This window comes from Daldinia caldariorum (genome assembly GCF_022478825.1).
Source record: "Daldinia caldariorum strain CBS 122874 unplaced genomic scaffold F4812scaffold_1, whole genome shotgun sequence".
Taxonomy (NCBI): Eukaryota; Fungi; Ascomycota; class Sordariomycetes; order Xylariales; family Hypoxylaceae; genus Daldinia; species Daldinia caldariorum.
Window position 1 is genome coordinate 30687 of NW_025953037.1, and position 16318 is coordinate 47004.

Genomic DNA, 16318 nt, shown 5'->3' on the forward strand with positions numbered 1-16318 from the left:
ATACTATCAGGCATACTACTTATACCTCCGGCTTCTAGCGCTGGAACGGTCGAAGTAGTTCTGTAACAGACTTGATATTCTAACTCATGTAACGTTTCGAAGACGTCTAGGGAAAAGAATGCACGTTATAAGCAGTAAGAGGGGATATATATGTACTTGAAGGGTATCAATTGATCCTCGATATGATATGAAGATCTATAAAACTTGCGTCTTAGGAATGGCAAGTATATACTCAGAAAGCTTAAGTCATCCGATAATTATAGGGCCCGGCCGGCATAAGAAAAATTGCTTGCCGGGACACGGGAAAAAAAAACGCCTAGCCGTCCACCTTATACGCCAGCCCTCGATGCCTCATGATATATACAAATATAAGGTGTTACAATCCAAACACGACTGGCTCGCCTATTTCGCATTCTCTGCCATCGTAACCGTGGGCACTGCTTACAGATTATAGTAAGAGCCCTAGAGCACACACAAATAGGGGAAGGTAACCGAGCCAGCTCCACGTCGCAGGGCTCCTATTCAAGAGACCAGAGGAACCACTGGTGCTCACGTTAGCTGCTGAACCCGCCTCGTGGGTCGTAACGGTGTAAATCTCAGCGAATCCGAGATCTGTGCTGTTGTAACAGTTGGATCCATTGACTTTGGCGATCCTCTCGTCACCGGGTTCGGCAAAAGTGATATCAGCACACTAGAATATATGGTCAGTTTTGTACGTCTTTATAACCCATGGGTGGTGACATCGTAACCTACCGAAAATAGAGCGGCTCCGTGCTGTGCTATCTCGACGACTTGTATTGTCGCGTTATCGCCGGGGTTGAAACTCATGTTCGCAGGGAGAGGCACTTGAGGCAAGCAGACGGTTCCGGGATACGGGCCCTTAGAAGGACCGAGTTGGAAAGGGGCGATCATAGGGAACGACATGTTTTTAGGCCCGTGGTCCGGTCCGTCCGTGCCGAAGCCAAGATTAATGTAGAGGAACGCCGTCTGGTGACCTTGAAACCAGCCTGGTTGAAACGCGACAGCTCCACCCGTGGTCGGCCAATATGACCTATTCGTCGTCAAAGGTATGCCACCGCCTATATAACATGCGTTAGTCGCGTTTGGCCCATACTAAGATCGATAAGAGCGCATATTGCGGGGACTAGTTCGCATTTGAAGATGTTACTTACATGGATAAATCCATTGCATGCCGTACGGGTATGACGAGTTCTCAATAAGATTGTCTCCTCGCCATCCGGGGTAGGTAATTACTGTATGAGCTGTTACTATGGTCGAAGCGACCACAGCTAGCAAGATCGAAGACAGCATCTTGAGTCAGATAGGTTCCTCTCGTTTTTTTTTTTCCGACAGCTGAGACGGCTATATAAATTGGTGTAAGGGCGGTCGCGTTGCACGGCAATAGGCGGGCAATTTAGAATGCCGTTCCAAAACTTCTCCCGCAAAGCCGACCGAGAAGACCGTCAAAGGTGAGAGAGATTGCTCTCTTTTAAGTAGTCCGTACTGTTGAGAGAATATCTCCGTTCCCGGCTCTGGTTTAATAGTCGTTGTAGTCGCTATATCAACAGCAATTTAGATATTGCTTTGAGGTATGCGTATGGTCCGTTCAAATCGCTATGACACCGGCGCCGGTGATGGAAGTGACAAGAAAAAGACCGGAAAAGAGTGGTAGAGCAGAAGGTGGTCATTATTACAGACGGGTGGGCTCGATGAACTACAAGGTCGTCCGTATCTGCTCGAAGCACCTGCATGGCGTGGCCAATACCATCGATGGCTCCCCGCCCCAAGAGACCAAGGGTCGAAAGAAACGGGCGCCATTTTGGGCCAAACTGTCCACTGAGGAGGGCGGGACGATGTGCACGACGTGCAGCCGAAGCCTGTCCCCTGTCAATCGATCGGTCGTGGCCAATAGGATATCTCTAGCGATGGTGAGCGAGTCGCTTGTTCAATGTAAGAACGAAAGTGATTTGTTCAATAGCAGCCAATGATATCGATCGACGGCTGGGGGGACTCCCGGGATCACAACGGCTCCCAGCAGCCCTTGATGCTAGCTGAGCGTAATGCCCGAAAAGGCTGTGGTTGGCAACAACAAGATGGCGCCGGCACTGCTTAAGGCAGGGGTACGACAAGTTCCCCAAGGCAAATAGCCAATGATAATAATCAGCGTTAAGCGCCGACGAAAAAAGCCCACTTCGGGAAGCCCTCATTTTCTTGCAATCTTAGTATGGACCCCAACTCATCCTACCGTACAATACATTAGGTATTAGGAATAGGTATTTTGTATTTCCTGCGTTGATTATGGGCTTAGGTATTCTTGATAGAATCTGAGTAGGTACCTAACCTAGCCAACACCATCTACCTACAAGAAAAAAAAAAAAAAAACATCTGATAATGTCAGGGGGATGTAGATAGTATTTGATAGGGCATAGGTATCGAAATAGAAAGCATCGGACAATATTTAGTTAGCCTTACAACGCGATTCGGCCAGCATCCAGACGGAAGACTCCATCTTGGCGCCCTCCGGAGGTTATTATTGATCATTTTCAACGGCCGATGCAAATTCCGGTTTCCAAATCAAACACCCAGGCGGCACTCGGATGTTTTCTAGGATCGCAATAACGTGGTAGCCCATGATATGACGCCAGCAGATGTTGCTGGGCTGTTACTATGATTTGTATAAGTACCTAATGTCTTGTGCTAGCGATAGCTTAATCGAATCGAATCTCACATCTCACCCATCACGAGCCTGTTGATGTAAGTGAGTTTTATTAGCACCATGGGTTTTCTATCCTGCATCGTATCTCATCTCATCCCATGCATAAGAGGTACATTCGGCTACATTCGGCTACATCCGAGGAAAAGGAGAATAAAAGCGCAGTTTCATTTTTTCGTTCTGCTATTCATAAAATGCCTCTTCCATGAAACTTAGGTAGAAGCCGATTTTCAACTCTCACGATATATGTGCTATGTACAGTAAAACCTTGATATAACGAATTAGGTGCATAACGAATTCGTTCTATAACGAATTCATATGAGGTCTACCAGAATTTTGTATGTAAAATAACGAATTTTTTTACATAACGAATTCGTAAGGTTTTTAGATTAGTTACCACCAAATTCGTTATGAAAAGAAGCGATCTATCCTATTTTAAGCGTGAACTAATCCTATTTCGGTAAAGGACTTTCTTGAATTCGTATAACGTTTACCTTTTTCAATAAAATGAGCTAAGCGCTTTACTCTTTTGGGAAGTACTTTTTGATGTATCTTTTCTCCCATAGCGAATTCACTATATAACGAATTTAACCCCCCGATTTTTCCAATTCGTTATATCAAGGTTTTACTGTACCTAACTACCTAGGTAGGTACCAAATACGCGCTTTAGGATATCCACCTTAGGTATTGTACCTAAGTACCTATATACTAGAGATGTGGCGGAGCTAAGGTTAGTGGTGTGGCTTTAGCTTTAATACACCAAGTGTCGACAGGTGGTATTGATATTTCTCCTATACTTCATATCTCAGGAGAAAATCAGTCAAGTTTTCTGCTTGCTAGATTCTTTTGGGATCAAAAATTGAAATTATAGTTGCGGGCAATCGCAGTTACTATACAGGTACCTAATGCTTACTTCTTGAGTGTTGCTATTTCAGTAGTAGTGTTGTTTCAGTAGTAGTCATTTTCAGCGCCGATTTCCTCACCGCCTGCCCAAAAGGCCTTGCTACTACAGATTCCCCTACCTATCTTTTATTCATGTACACTATGTTATTCATTATATCATATTGAATCCAACAATTTACGATACAAGAATTATGCCGTTAGTTTGACCTTAATTAGAACTTTTTAACCATATAAGCTATAATTAAATGCATATAGTATTTTAAAGATTATTGCTAAGTAGTTTTGTAAAAAAAGGGCGTTACCACTACCTATACGAGGTACTTAAGCTACTTTCGCACTTTAGTAACTTTTTAAATACTATATACATTAAATTAAAATTTATATTATTAAAAAGCTTTAATAAACGTTAAGCCAATGGTATAATTCTTATATATTAGATCGTTAGATTCAATACGACATAATGGTTAATGTGGTAATATAATTAAATTAATCCAAAATAGGTGGGGGAATTTCTAGCCTTTTTGCCGGTTTTTTAAAAGCGGTAAGAAAATCGGCGCTGAAAATGACTACTACTGAAATAGCAACACTCTACTTCTTCGTGAGTTGTTTATGAGAGTCACAATCTTGTTAAGTCTAGGTACAGCGCAATCTAGGTACAGTTTCATACGCAAATGTGCAAACCTTTTAAATTATCCTCATTTCATGGCCTCAGCATCGGCGAATAACCATCAACAAAAGGCCCGGCCTGAAAAGGAATGGACTCGGGTCCATCGCAAGGGACGACGTCGCGGGAAGTCACCTCATCATGACACCTATTCGGAGATTGCTGGAACCGTTAGTAACTCAACGCGGTCGTCTTCCTTATCTGCTTGCGACATTATGGAAGAGCACAAGCGTATCACACATCAATGGGAGTCTTCGGCATGCCGCCATAAACTCCACGAAATTTTTGAACCGCGCATAGCGCATCTCGATATCTCCGACGCTATCTGCTTTGGCACAGGGTCCTTTGACCCCGAAGACGGCTCATGGGAAATCAAGCGGAAAGCGCATATACAACTAGCTGCTTTTCTTTCCATCGTTGACCAATTCCAGCGCGGCAGTTCGCGTAGGATTCGCTGCGTCTTCCAGGAACCCGCTTTCAACGCGTCGGATAAGGGCTTCATCCGCGCTTTAGGCCACGAAGTTGTTGATTCGCCTATAGGGTTCGAGCAGGTCAGCCCGTCAACACTGGTTTTTGGCATCCACCTATACAGGGACATTTATGCACAAGCCATTGCCAAGTGCATTCCTGCCATGTTCATTGGGACTCCCCGAGAGGTTTGGGAAGAGTAAGCATCAGTGCTCCCTGTCCTATTAGTTCAGAGGGGATTTTTTTTATCTATTGAATTCGGTGGCAGTATCCCGGCTGACCTTCGATAGATGCTACGGTTCAGATCGTTTGAATTGGGTTGAGTTAGATGAGTTGAATGAAAAGTGCGAGAAGGTCAAATTTCCCGATGACGCAGGATACACCACCTTCTCGAGTACCGCAATCCACTGGAGACGATGTGATGAGACGTGAGACGTGAGCCGTGAGCCGTACATCATATCGCAAGTTCTCCAAGATTCAGATATTTAGGTAGGCATGTCACCTTTGTCTGGGAACCAAAACCCAAACTGGACTCGCGTTTGGAATCATGGTCTATTCAAAGGGCTTCAGCATCAACCTTCAAGCACTGTCAACGACAATCATATCAGGTGAGTACAACGGGTCTCCTTAGGAATCGCACTCGAACATAATATTTCTCCAATTACCTAGCAACGTCTGCTCTGCAAATACTATTAGAGCTGACTGTTCTGTAGACACGACTCTATAGCATTCCCCATTTACATTTCGCATAGCATGATTCGTTTTCATAACTATGTGACTACCTAAGGTAGGTAGCATCATTGGCAAACATTTCTAAGATTTCTTTATCCGTTAGACCCCGAGACACGCAGAATTACGTCGCGAGTAATGGTGCCCTACTCCAAGGAAAACAATGGACCCCTCCTCTCTTTTGTATGATATTGAATACGCCAAAGCGTGGTGGAATACTCTCATAAGGATATTTGATTATAATTTCCTACCCATGTAGATACCCATTTACCCAGGGGGTAACGAATCGAGTTATGGATTCAGCAGAGCCATTTTAGGATCAGCTGTGGCTTCTCGTATCGACATCTCCGCAAGCCATGTCTGATGCTCTTTAGCGAGCTTAATCGGGTCGTTCATTTCAAATGAATAATCAAACGGCATGTCGTCGGTAAGCGAGCCCAGTTCCTGGTCGCCGGCGCCATGAGAACTTTTGCCTCCGACATGCTGAATCAGGACAGGGGTGACCGCCCAACGCAGACTGTCGTGATTGTTAGCCCAATCCTCGAGGAACGTGTCGACGGCGGCGTGGGTATCGTGAGTCCCCCGGTATAAAGGAAGCAAGTGATTGAGTACTTGATACTGGGGATATATGAGCCCTTGCGCGCAACAGCCGTACTTATGCATAAGGTGAACCCCGGGGCTTTTTGGCAGCATGCAATTGCGACCAGCTGCGAAGAACAGGCCGATCAGCATAGGAGTGCAGACCCCGCAGAGCAGCATTAGGACCGGAAGGGTCAGAGTTTTACGCATCGTGGCGATACGCCAGCGAAGACTCATCAGAATGAAGATTTCGATAATGAGTATCGACATGCTTAACTCGACGTATAATGGCCATTCCTCGCTATTCCAGCCGAGGAGCCGACCGTCGTAAAAGATACGCAGGTAAAGGACTGCGCAAATGGTAAGGATCAGCAATAGTTGACATGGAGGTTATAACGAGTTATAACGAGAAGATAGACGAATTGAAATCAAAAATATAAAAATGAAATCAAATAAAATGAATATAAAAAAGAGGAACAAGATGTAAAGCACCTACAACTATCTCGTCCGAGCTCCCGCGTTTTTCTCGCAGCAGTATGCAAAGCGCCGAGAGCTCGGTGATACCAACCATCCAAAGCGATCACGTCGTCCTCTAAGGTCATAGTGTATTTAGCATCGACTCTGGCGCACTCGCTTAACAAGACTGTGTAATCAATCTTTTGCTTTCGGGCGTGAGCTTCGTAGTCGCCCTTCGTCTCAAGTTGGCGTACGAGTTCGAGGGTTTCTGGGTCGTCTGGATACGTCGGAAGATCGTCAGCTATGTTGAGCAACCAGGGTTGATTAAAATCTTCGTGCTGGGACTGGTCGGTGTGGGCTAGGAAAACAACGAGGTAAATCCGTTGACGTTCAAGTTCATCTAAGCCTTCTAGCACCGACCCGAGAGTTTCTTTTAGATAGGAGAAACCATGCCGGCTCACCGAGCTAACGCCGATACAAAACTCGGGAGCGGTGGAGTTGACGGCCCATTTTGTCGGTGTATGCAGTGCAGCAAGATCTGCATACTTCCGAGCTTGCGCTTTGCGAAAGGAAGAATACGTCAGGACGCGGGCAGATTCGGGTCTAAAGAACAAGGAAGATGGGTCGCGATAGCATTTGGATCGCAAGTAGAGGGCGATTACCACATAGCAGAGCAGGAAGCTCAAGAAGAACGACACGATGCCGCGGTTCGGGGCGGTAGCAAGCATCTGAAAGCCGCTATCTCTCTCTCAGAGTGTCCAAAAGTCCCCGCCACACGTTTAGGTTACGTTATAGGTAAGAGAATTTACGATTACGCCGGTGAACAAGAACCGGGCCACGACAGTTTTGTTAGACACATGCTTGTTCGTTCAGAAACATGTAAGAATTTGGATTTTGGATTTTGGATTTTGGATTTTGAATTTTGGTAGTTGGTACTTAAGTTGGTAGCCAAGTAACTTAGTTCTATGCCCGTGTTGGAACTCGTTAGGTACCTCCTACCTAACCTACCTGGTATGCCCAGACTTTGCCTATAACCCGAATTAGTTACGCACCTTGCCCCTTGTGGCTGAGTAATTTAAACTTGTCAGCCATTAGGTACTTGGTATACGTAATTGTTACTTGTGCGAGAGTCTTACCTATTACTATAGCTACCTCCTATATAATTAAGCTTATGCGTTGGAACTGTATCCTGAACAGTTTAGTTTACCCAGCTAGTATGAATATTTCCAGAATAGCTGAATTAGCAGCCTCAACGCCCCTGTTGGTATTGCATTATCCTAACCATCTATTTGCACTAAATATGTATGTTTGTTTATAAACCAAGGAGTAAAGGACTAATACTTCACTTTGTGGCGAATCAACTAATCTTAGGTAGGTAGGTACATACTATATCGGCGTGTTCGCTTCTAGCAGTATCAACCTTTAGGTAGGCAGGTACATAGATTGCTGAATGCTTGTCTATTCAACTTCGGTACTGACGCTTAACCTGCTTGGTAATTGGCATTTGTATATGAGTCCCATGGAGAAGATATCATGCCAGGAGCAGTCTAACTTTCTTACGATCTCATAAGGACAAAGACATCGTTCACTACAACCTAGGACCTATTCATATTACTACACAATAGTAAAGTTGTATGGTATTAACAATACTTAAGTTTGCTTTACATATTGACGGAATAGGTAATTATTATAAGTGGAGAAGGGAAACAGCTCTCGGTGATAGCCCAGTCCATAAACAAAGGAAGATGGATTTAAACGCGTAAAATAATCGTTACATTAGGCAAATAAGGACTTTTTGATAGATATACTAGATAGGTACGTACAATAGGCACCTAACAACCGAGTTCAGGTGCCTCTTATGAGTCTCCGCCAATATAAGACGCTTAGAAGCTTCATTCATACAACGGGCTGAAATTCCAAGAGGTTCTAGTTAGTTTACGTAGACAGCTAAGTTAGATTCCCGTCCTTCAAACATAATTCCTTGTTTCCTCCGTACTCGTTCTGATAGACAAAGGGGTGTCATACCCCGGCCGAAACCGAATTATGAACCCCCTATTCAGCTTTTACTCCATTGTGTCCATGGACTGTCGGATTCGGCGGAGCACAAAGATGAATATTTTGAGAGTCTATGTTATTCGGGGCGCTCATGGCCATCTTTGTTAGAAGATTCGTACGAGCATCTTAATAGCTTCAACAGCAGCCAACCAATATGCCATCTCCACATAGTCTTAGAAGTGTAATATACTGGACTTGATTTCACCTTCATCTCATAGTCGCCCTCTACAAACATACGTACATACGTACCCATAAATACGACAATTGGGTCTGTGGCTCATTAACAACCGATATTCTTTGTTGCATACCTGAAGGAAAGAGTGAAAAATGGTGAACGGCGTTACACCGGCACAGATACTGTGCGGAACTCAAGGAACAGACACGGGGCAATGTAGGAATAGGCATATAGAATTACCTGGATCGAAACTTCCTACTCTGCCCAGAGGTTTACCAGATATAAGAGGTCTCAGCGAGCTCCAGGCTGGTCGCGAGGAATGGCTGGTCGGTGATGCGATCGATAGATCGCTGAAAGTGTACCGCGACGCCTTGCCGAAGATGGCAAGAGAAATGATCCATATTGTAGACACGAGCCTCGGCGACTGGTTTGACGAAAGCGACGTGGTATTCAACCGTGCAATGGGGAAAAATTATAGAAGATTCTACCGAAGCTTCAAAACAACCGAGTACACTCTGTGGCCGATGAACGTCCATGGTAACCATTGGGAGTTGGGCGTTATCCGCAAAGAGAAAGCCACAACCGGTGATTACCCATGGACAAGAATCGTCCAGTTTGCGATTATCGATTCATGGGAAGGTACAACGAGGGGTCCGCAGAGGCTATTTGTCGAAGCCCGGGCTCAAAAGTTCTTCAAACAAAATGGATTTACATTTGCTACGGACTACCGTCGCGACATAGGAACCGGCAATCAGCCGGACATTTGGAGTTGCGGTCTCCGAACATTTTGGGCGGCTAAGATTATGATGAACCGGATAGCTAGCCTGGTAAAGGGTGATGTCTATCGATATACGGACAAACTCTGGATAGACCTGAGAGGCTGGTTCAATCCCGACTTTACACGATGGGAAATGATTGGCCTTAATGCTTATTCTGCTATCCAAGAGATGGGCTATAAAGGACGTATCGCGGTGGAAGTAGTCGACCAGGTTAGAGAGGGAACTGGGAATGTGGATGCGGCTAAAACGATGACACCGCCCTCAGGTGGGGATTCAGTCGTAGTCAACTTGGATGATGGTAGGAAGCACCCGAGAGATGACACCGACGATGTGGAGGAACAGCCTCCTACAAGAAGGGGAGTCGACGATGATCCACCGGTACCTAATCAACAGGCGATAGCACCGTCGTATTCGATAGCGCAGGGTAGCTATCAGGCCTACGATCTGGGGAGGGCTAATCCGGTCTTCCCGCCGCCTTCCCAGCTTCTTAGTCATAGACCTGCTCCTCCCACAACTTCGAGTACAGGATCTAGAATACCTATTCCAGTCCCAGCTCCAGCCCCAGCACCTCAGCCTGCGAGACTCTTCACGCCGGATGCAAGTGATCAATTCAACCGGAGGAGACGAGGAGGTGGTGGTGGTGGAGGAGGAGGACGGGGACGAAGAAGAGGACGATGAGGCGCGTAGTCGTTTGTTAGAGGATCGCCGGGACATGGGGGATAAAGGAAGTGTATAAGGGTGTATAAGGAGGGGCTTTGTGAGAATTATAGGAGGTTTTGTTTATTACTGATCTTATGTATACTGGATATTGAAGTTTAGGTAGTTCCCCGAGAGGTTTAAGGTGCTTTTTTTACATGATTCCATGTTATGTAGACTTTGGAGATTTTGTATAATTAAGAAATGAATTATTATTATTGAAGATTAATTCCTGTTTCTGCGTACAGAGAGTAATTCTCGGGTTAGAAAGGTAGAGGTAATCGAAGGTAGGTAAGCGCCAGACTGCCGGATCAGCCACGGAGTTAGGTACTTGGGTACTTGGGCACTGTACAATACAATGAGCGGCACTTTGGTGGGTCTATGCAGGTACCCCCTAAGCAGCTAGCTGCTACCTACTAAGAGGTACCTAAGGTCCAATACTTGAACCATTTTGGGTTCCCTTTAGGTCTCTTCAATCGGTAATGCACCTGCAGGGATTCTCCAATGTCGCGCTTTGTCGTACTATGTAAACCGTAATGTAAACCGTAATGTAGGTAGTGTGCAAATAACATTGCTAGAGCGCCCAAGCGCCTAAGCGTCTAGCGTCTAGTGGTCCCTCTAATAATACGTTATCATCTTTTCGTCTTTCCTATGTTCCCGTATAAACATTTCCTTAACAACTTTTAGAGAATTCCGAACGAGACCGTAGAATATCCCTTGGCTCGGTAAGAATTGATCATTGTAGTGATCAATAGCATTATTCAGCCATGGACGACTTTGACCGAGATTCTAATGCCAGCTCTGATAACGAACATGACGACGATATTATGATCCACGATGCCGATGGCGATCCGGATGCAGATGCGGATGCGGATGCGGACGTGGACGTGGATGGCGAGGATGAGAACGAAAATGACAATCAAGACCACGAAGAGGATGATGAAGAAGACGACGACGATCCTGATCAACCTGAACCCGAACACGAACATGAACATGACGATGATGAAGATGCTCACGATCATCGACGGCCAAATGGCTTGAGCAACCCTTCTGTAACCCGGACCTCGGCTACCCCAGGTCCTCTCGCAACCCCGAAATGGAAACCCAAGGTTCGCCCGGAAATGCTCACCGCGGCTACGTACGATATCGTCCCAACCATGGCAGCTCCTATGGCCACGAGTATCAATGCCATGGCTATAACTCCTGATCTTCGCTACTGGATGACGGGCGGAAGTGATGGATACATTAGAAAATACGACGGGCCCGCCACGATCAACGGTAAGACTCTTTTGACCGTAGCGCAGCGCCATCCGTTCGTCGACTCGGTAACCAAAGCTGGTGTGTTAATGTCGTATTGGGAAAATGCCGAACCCCAGCCCCCTTCTGTTCGACAGGAAGACTTGGTTCTCAGCCCCGTTTACAGTCTGGCTGTTCACTCGCAGGCCCTATGGCTCCTGTCCGGCCTCGAGAGCGGCGGTATCAATCTTCAGAGCGTGCGCCATGATGAGGGAAAGCGGATTACGTGTCTGAAGAAGCATACCAACGCCGTCAGCGTCTTGACCCTTTCTCCTGATGAGAAGAGCGTCCTGAGTGGAAGCTGGGACAAGAATATATTTGACTGGGACTTAAACACGGGGCAAGTAGCGCGGCAGTTTGACGGGAGTGGGGGACAAATTTCTGCCATCGAGATCAGGCCCATGGGAGGGCAACCTATACCCCCGGAAGCTAGCGAAGAGGAGATTATAAGCGATACGTTCTTTAGCAATAACGCGCATCCTGGTGCTGACGGCGACTTGAAATTTGAGATGGATGGCGGGTTTGGTATGGATATCGACAGTGGCGTAAATGGTATGGGGGTTAATGGGGTTTCCGACCAGACGGCTAATGGGAGAGATGTCATACCCGACAGTCGGGGGAGTCCTGGACATGATAGCCTATTTGGTGGTAGCCCTACCGGCGGCTCGGATCTCTTCAGTGACAACGACGGGATGGGCGCTTTCGGCGGGGATGAGGATAATGAGTTTTCCCGAGCCATGATGCAGGATTCGGCCCAAGATGCCGAGGTCGCAATGGGCGACTATAACATGTCCGGCACAGCCTTTGAATCAGGGTCGGGCCAAGTTCCGGCTACTCAGCCTCTGCCTGACTCGACCTCCTCAGACAATGCTCTCTTTGGCGATAGCGCGCTTGGTTCTTTCGGGACCGATGCAAACCACGACCCTTCGTCTCTACCCTCCATACCGGAATTTTCGCAGCCGATTAACACTAACGGCAACACATTTCAGTCCTTGCCAGGAGATGCACCTTTGCCGTCTGCTCAGGGAAACCAAGGAGTACCACCCCAATCACCTTCTACCGTCTTTGCCGCACCGCCGCCGACGCATTACGATATGACACAGACTTCGGATAGCACCTTTCTTTCCGCATCTATCGATGGGACCTTGCGCGTTTGGGATCGTCGGATGCAGAATCCCGTGGCGCGTATTGGAAATCGGCCTGGGGTTCCTCCTTGGTGTATGGGCGCGTGTTGGAGTCCGGATGGCAATTGGATATACGCAGGCCGTAGAAATGGAACGGTGGAGGAATTTAGCATACAGAAAGCGAAAGGCGGTCGCGTAGGTTGGCAACCGGAACGAGTCTTCAAGTTTCCTGGTGGAAGTGGTCCAGTCAGCTGCGTTCGATCAATGGTAAACGGACGGCATCTAGTTTGCGCCTCTCACGACATCCTTCGGCTTTATGATCTCCGATCTGAAAACTCATCTAAGCACTCGCCGCCGCCCTTTCTAATTATTCCCGGCCCACCTCGCGCTGGTGTCATATCCAGCCTATACATCGATCCGTCCAGCCGCTTCATGATATCAGCCGCGGGAAATCGAGGCTGGGAAGGGACAACTACCGAAGTTCTTATTGGATACGAGATAAACGTCCCGACGTGATAACAGGTCTCATATATGTCTGCGATGCGCACAGCTTGGTCGTATCCGGGGGTTTTTTTCTTTGTTTGGTGGCTCGTTTGGAAAAGGTGATACCCAGCATTTGATTTGGAAATGGAGAAACGGAGTAACGGCACCTGTCACGAGAGTAATAGAACTCTATATATTGAGGGCCATTGTTAGGCTACAGGAATAGTGGTCGGCTCAATGTCATTACGCGGCAACTAGACTTTAGAGAAATGCTAGAATAGCAGATAAACTTCAACATGCTTCTATCATTGTCATTCTCTCCAGAGCCAGTTCGATATGATGGTATCAAGACATTACAATCAAAGCACGATCATCGTCACGTTTAAAAAGTTTCGTACGATTGGTTTTTGATATATTGTGGCTATCATATGATCGGGCTAGTCGTATGAGCACAAGGTGTGCCTCTGCTACATTGGTGTTGAAACTTTCGTTTTCTCGTCGCTATCCCCATTATACATGGTCCATTAGCGCCAGGTACTCGGTTCTACATGCGCAGATTATTGTCGAGACATGGATTATGAAGGATTATTCTCTTAACCTGCCTGGTAAATAGCTAACGCGTTGACATGCGGGTTAATCTGCGTAAGGTTGAATGGGGTGACGAATAAGTCTTCGTCGGTTATAGCCAAGAAGATGGTACCGTTAACTGCAGGATCGCCTTCATATGTCGACGTATTGGGCTGGATGGTATACGCCGTGTTGTCGCTTACATTCTGCAAAGGGGTATAAGTAACATTGAGCTGAGACACCCATGCGGCATATCTAGGAGACCCTGCAGACACGCTGGTGACGTAGCTGTTATTAGGCCCGACGGGATTTCCAGGACTGTCCCACTCGAGGAAAACTTGACGGCCAGGATATGACAAGGGGGCAGTCCGGTTATGGGTGATAGCCGGATTGCAATTCCCACCGGTGCTGGCATTTAAACAACTCTCCGACTCTGAGATATTTCCAGTACTGAGAGTATTTGCGTATCCGCCTGTTGTCTCGTTCCAGACGTCGGAGCCGTTAATGCGAGCTGGATTCGGCTGGTTAAGGACTCTAAGCGAAGGGAAATTCTGCCAGATCAGGCGAGTCTGGTTGGCCGGGCATGAAGAGATGTACGGAGCGAGAAGAGTCCACGCCCACGACTGAGGGATGCCTACCTCGAACCATATGGGCATAGGAAAAAGGCCTTCGAACTGGCGAAAGATGAGCTGCTGTCGCGCCTCGGTAGTGATGGACTGCAGAAGAATCTGTGCCGTTTCGCGCGAATCTAAGTGATTTAGGAATCCATATACGCCTGACTCTCCCCACCGAGTCAGTTTCTGGTTGAAGTCGATAAATTCTCGGACGTTTGTTACCGGATAGTTGTAAGTGCACTGAACGGGGGCGTTACGGCCGAGCATATTGGTTAGGGCGGTGGCATGGCCGACTTCTTGATTAGCCATAAACTGTATGAGAAACCTGTCCTCGGCGTTCAACCCGGCAGCTTCGAATTCTTCGGCGGAGAACCTGGCTAATCCCCAGTGAAAGAGGTCGAGCTCGATCCACTCTTGGTAGAGAGCTAATGCAACCGATTCGTAGTCGAAGTCGCTCACTACACGATACACTGGCTCGGTGCCGTTAGTACCCAAACCGCCGCCTGGAGTGTATGGTGCGGGCTGCGGTTGGTGAAGCTGTCCGTCCGCTGGGTACTGCAGCTTGTACTGCTCCGGCGGCCTGGCCGGGATAGTCAGGGCTGTGGCCTCTGTAGAGAGCGCGCCGGTTGTCGTAGCCGGCGGGCCCGTGTATGCACCATGAGAAGTCACATTTGTCACAGCCACTACAGGAGCTGTCGTCGCCGCATCTGAGCTCACCGTGGTTTCAGCTTCGGAGACGAAGGGAATTGCAAGAGAATGTGGCACTACGAGTGCTAAGACACCGACGCTTGCCAAACTGACGAAGTGTGTCATGGTTGTTATTCTTTTTTATTTTTGCTGCATCTGACATACAAAGTAAGTAATCCCAGCAAGTCCAGACATTCACAAAGCAAATGCGTAGAGGGGTTTATAAGTATCGAGGTCGTATGGTATAGGTACGCGCTTACTGAACTGTCATGACGAGTTCAAGCATCTCTCGGTCAATCTAGCCACACGTCTCTTGGTTCTTAGCGTCATAATCGAATTTGAAAAGGTCAGGCGGCTGTAAAGAAGTTATGACGACCGTTTCGTAGGGCATTGTGGTAGCATCTAGGATGCTCGTTGCGAATGGATAAGTCATCGATGCCGTGATGGTTACGTTGCGAAATCGTAATTCAGTTTCGTATCATCAATATCGGGGGGACAAGCCATGAAAAAGGTGGTATATACGTCATATAATTATTGGAAAAAAGAAAAACCTTTAATCGTTTGCTTGTCCACCTACTTGGCATAGCAGATGCCTCTGCATCCTGCACCTCAGTCAATTCGTCATCACCAAAGTCGCAGTCCGGGATAGGGAAGCATATACGCCAAACCCTTAGGTACCTAGGTACCTAGGGTCATTTTTAAGGGTTCGAAAGAATAAGGTTAATTTAGGCTACCCATCGATATCCGACGACGATAACAGCTGAGGGTTTCATGGATAGACGAGTGGGAATTGCTAATGAGGGGTCATCGTCCCATGTCGCTGCGCTGTAATGGAAAACTATATCTATCCGCACTCGTCCCTTAAAAATCTATTGTAGGGGTAAGTTTTTAAGCAGTGACATCAGATACGGATTTTCTTCCCCTCCATCAAGTTATAATGACGTGTTGACGTTGGTCGGCGCAGAGTTTGGCTCAACGTCAAATTTGCAAGTGATCATACCAGGTAGAGAGCATGAGTTTAACGGCTCACTGCAGATGAGTGTAGGCTTTCTGCTCGTCGTTCTTATAATTTTTTTTTTTTTTTTTTTTGGTATTGGTAAGAAATGGTAACCCGGCGCTGGCTTTTCTCCGAAACCCCTAGGAGATTGATTGCATTGTCAATGCAAAGTTAACTTAGGTACATATAGTGATCTTGAAAAAAAATATCTAGGGTTAGTTCCCTGTAAGTCGTTACTTTGATAACACATTTGCCCCTTCAACGACCAATTCTAACACCTCAAACAGCAATAATCCACAGTTAAAGCAATGGATATAATAGTTTCTATAGATA

General features: G+C 46.7%; 6 protein-coding genes across 6 annotated transcripts; 3 read left to right on the plus strand and 3 right to left on the minus strand.

The window, feature by feature from the left end:
* Positions 1–106: 106 nt before the first annotated feature.
* Positions 107–1754, minus strand: F4812DRAFT_407592 (uncharacterized protein). Its single transcript, XM_047932308.1, has 3 exons — positions 1173–1754; positions 754–1079; positions 107–691 (listed from the first exon to the last, which is right to left on the minus strand). Exons 1-3 carry the CDS (start codon positions 1309–1311, stop codon positions 449–451), a joined length of 708 nt encoding a protein of 235 aa, XP_047794447.1. The 5' UTR covers positions 1312–1754; the 3' UTR covers positions 107–448.
* A 2564-nt stretch (positions 1755–4318) lies between these two features.
* On the plus strand, positions 4319–5180 carry F4812DRAFT_453949 (uncharacterized protein; the record flags this gene model as incomplete). Its single annotated transcript, XM_047936556.1, has 2 exons — positions 4319–4947; positions 5039–5180. The coding sequence occupies 2 exons, from the start codon at positions 4319–4321 to the stop codon at positions 5178–5180; spliced, it is 771 nt and encodes a 256-aa protein (XP_047794448.1).
* Positions 5181–5768: 588 nt separating this feature from the next.
* On the minus strand, positions 5769–7240 carry F4812DRAFT_448837 (uncharacterized protein; the record flags this gene model as incomplete). The annotated part of the gene is made up of 2 exons (XM_047935900.1): positions 5769–6406; positions 6553–7240. 2 exons carry the CDS (start codon positions 7238–7240, stop codon positions 5769–5771), a joined length of 1326 nt encoding a protein of 441 aa, XP_047794449.1.
* Positions 7241–8894: 1654 nt separating this feature from the next.
* Positions 8895–10199, plus strand: F4812DRAFT_453951 (uncharacterized protein; the record flags this gene model as incomplete). The annotated part of the gene is made up of 1 exon (XM_047936557.1): positions 8895–10199. One exon carries the CDS (start codon positions 8895–8897, stop codon positions 10197–10199), a length of 1305 nt encoding a protein of 434 aa, XP_047794450.1.
* A 577-nt stretch (positions 10200–10776) lies between these two features.
* F4812DRAFT_530 (WD40 repeat-like protein) lies at positions 10777–13503 on the plus strand. The gene has a single exon (XM_047939177.1). It carries the CDS (start codon positions 10985–10987, stop codon positions 13151–13153), a length of 2169 nt encoding a protein of 722 aa, XP_047794451.1. The 5' UTR covers positions 10777–10984; the 3' UTR covers positions 13154–13503.
* A 1-nt stretch (position 13504) lies between these two features.
* Positions 13505–15666, minus strand: F4812DRAFT_531 (ferritin-like domain-containing protein). Its single transcript, XM_047939179.1, has one exon. It carries the CDS (start codon positions 15112–15114, stop codon positions 13714–13716), a length of 1401 nt encoding a protein of 466 aa, XP_047794452.1. The 5' UTR covers positions 15115–15666; the 3' UTR covers positions 13505–13713.
* Between the last annotated feature and the right edge of the window lie 652 nt (positions 15667–16318).

Bases quoted from the DNA above. Each gene is read 5' to 3' on its own strand.
- F4812DRAFT_531 (XM_047939179.1), bottom strand. From the start codon at position 15,114: ATGACACACTTCGTCAGTTTGGCAAGCGTCGGTGTCTTAGCACTCGTA.
- F4812DRAFT_407592 (XM_047932308.1), bottom strand. From the start codon at position 1,311: ATGCTGTCTTCGATCTTGCTAGCTGTGGTCGCTTCGACCATAGTAACA. The intron at 1,080-1,172 runs GTAAGTAACATC...CATGTTATATAG, and splicing joins CATGCAATGGATTTATCCAT to GCGGTGGCATACCTTTGACG. The intron at 692-753 runs GTAGGTTACGAT...CATATATTCTAG, and splicing joins ACGGAGCCGCTCTATTTTCG to TGTGCTGATATCACTTTTGC.
- F4812DRAFT_530 (XM_047939177.1), top strand. From the start codon at position 10,985: ATGGACGACTTTGACCGAGATTCTAATGCCAGCTCTGATAACGAACAT.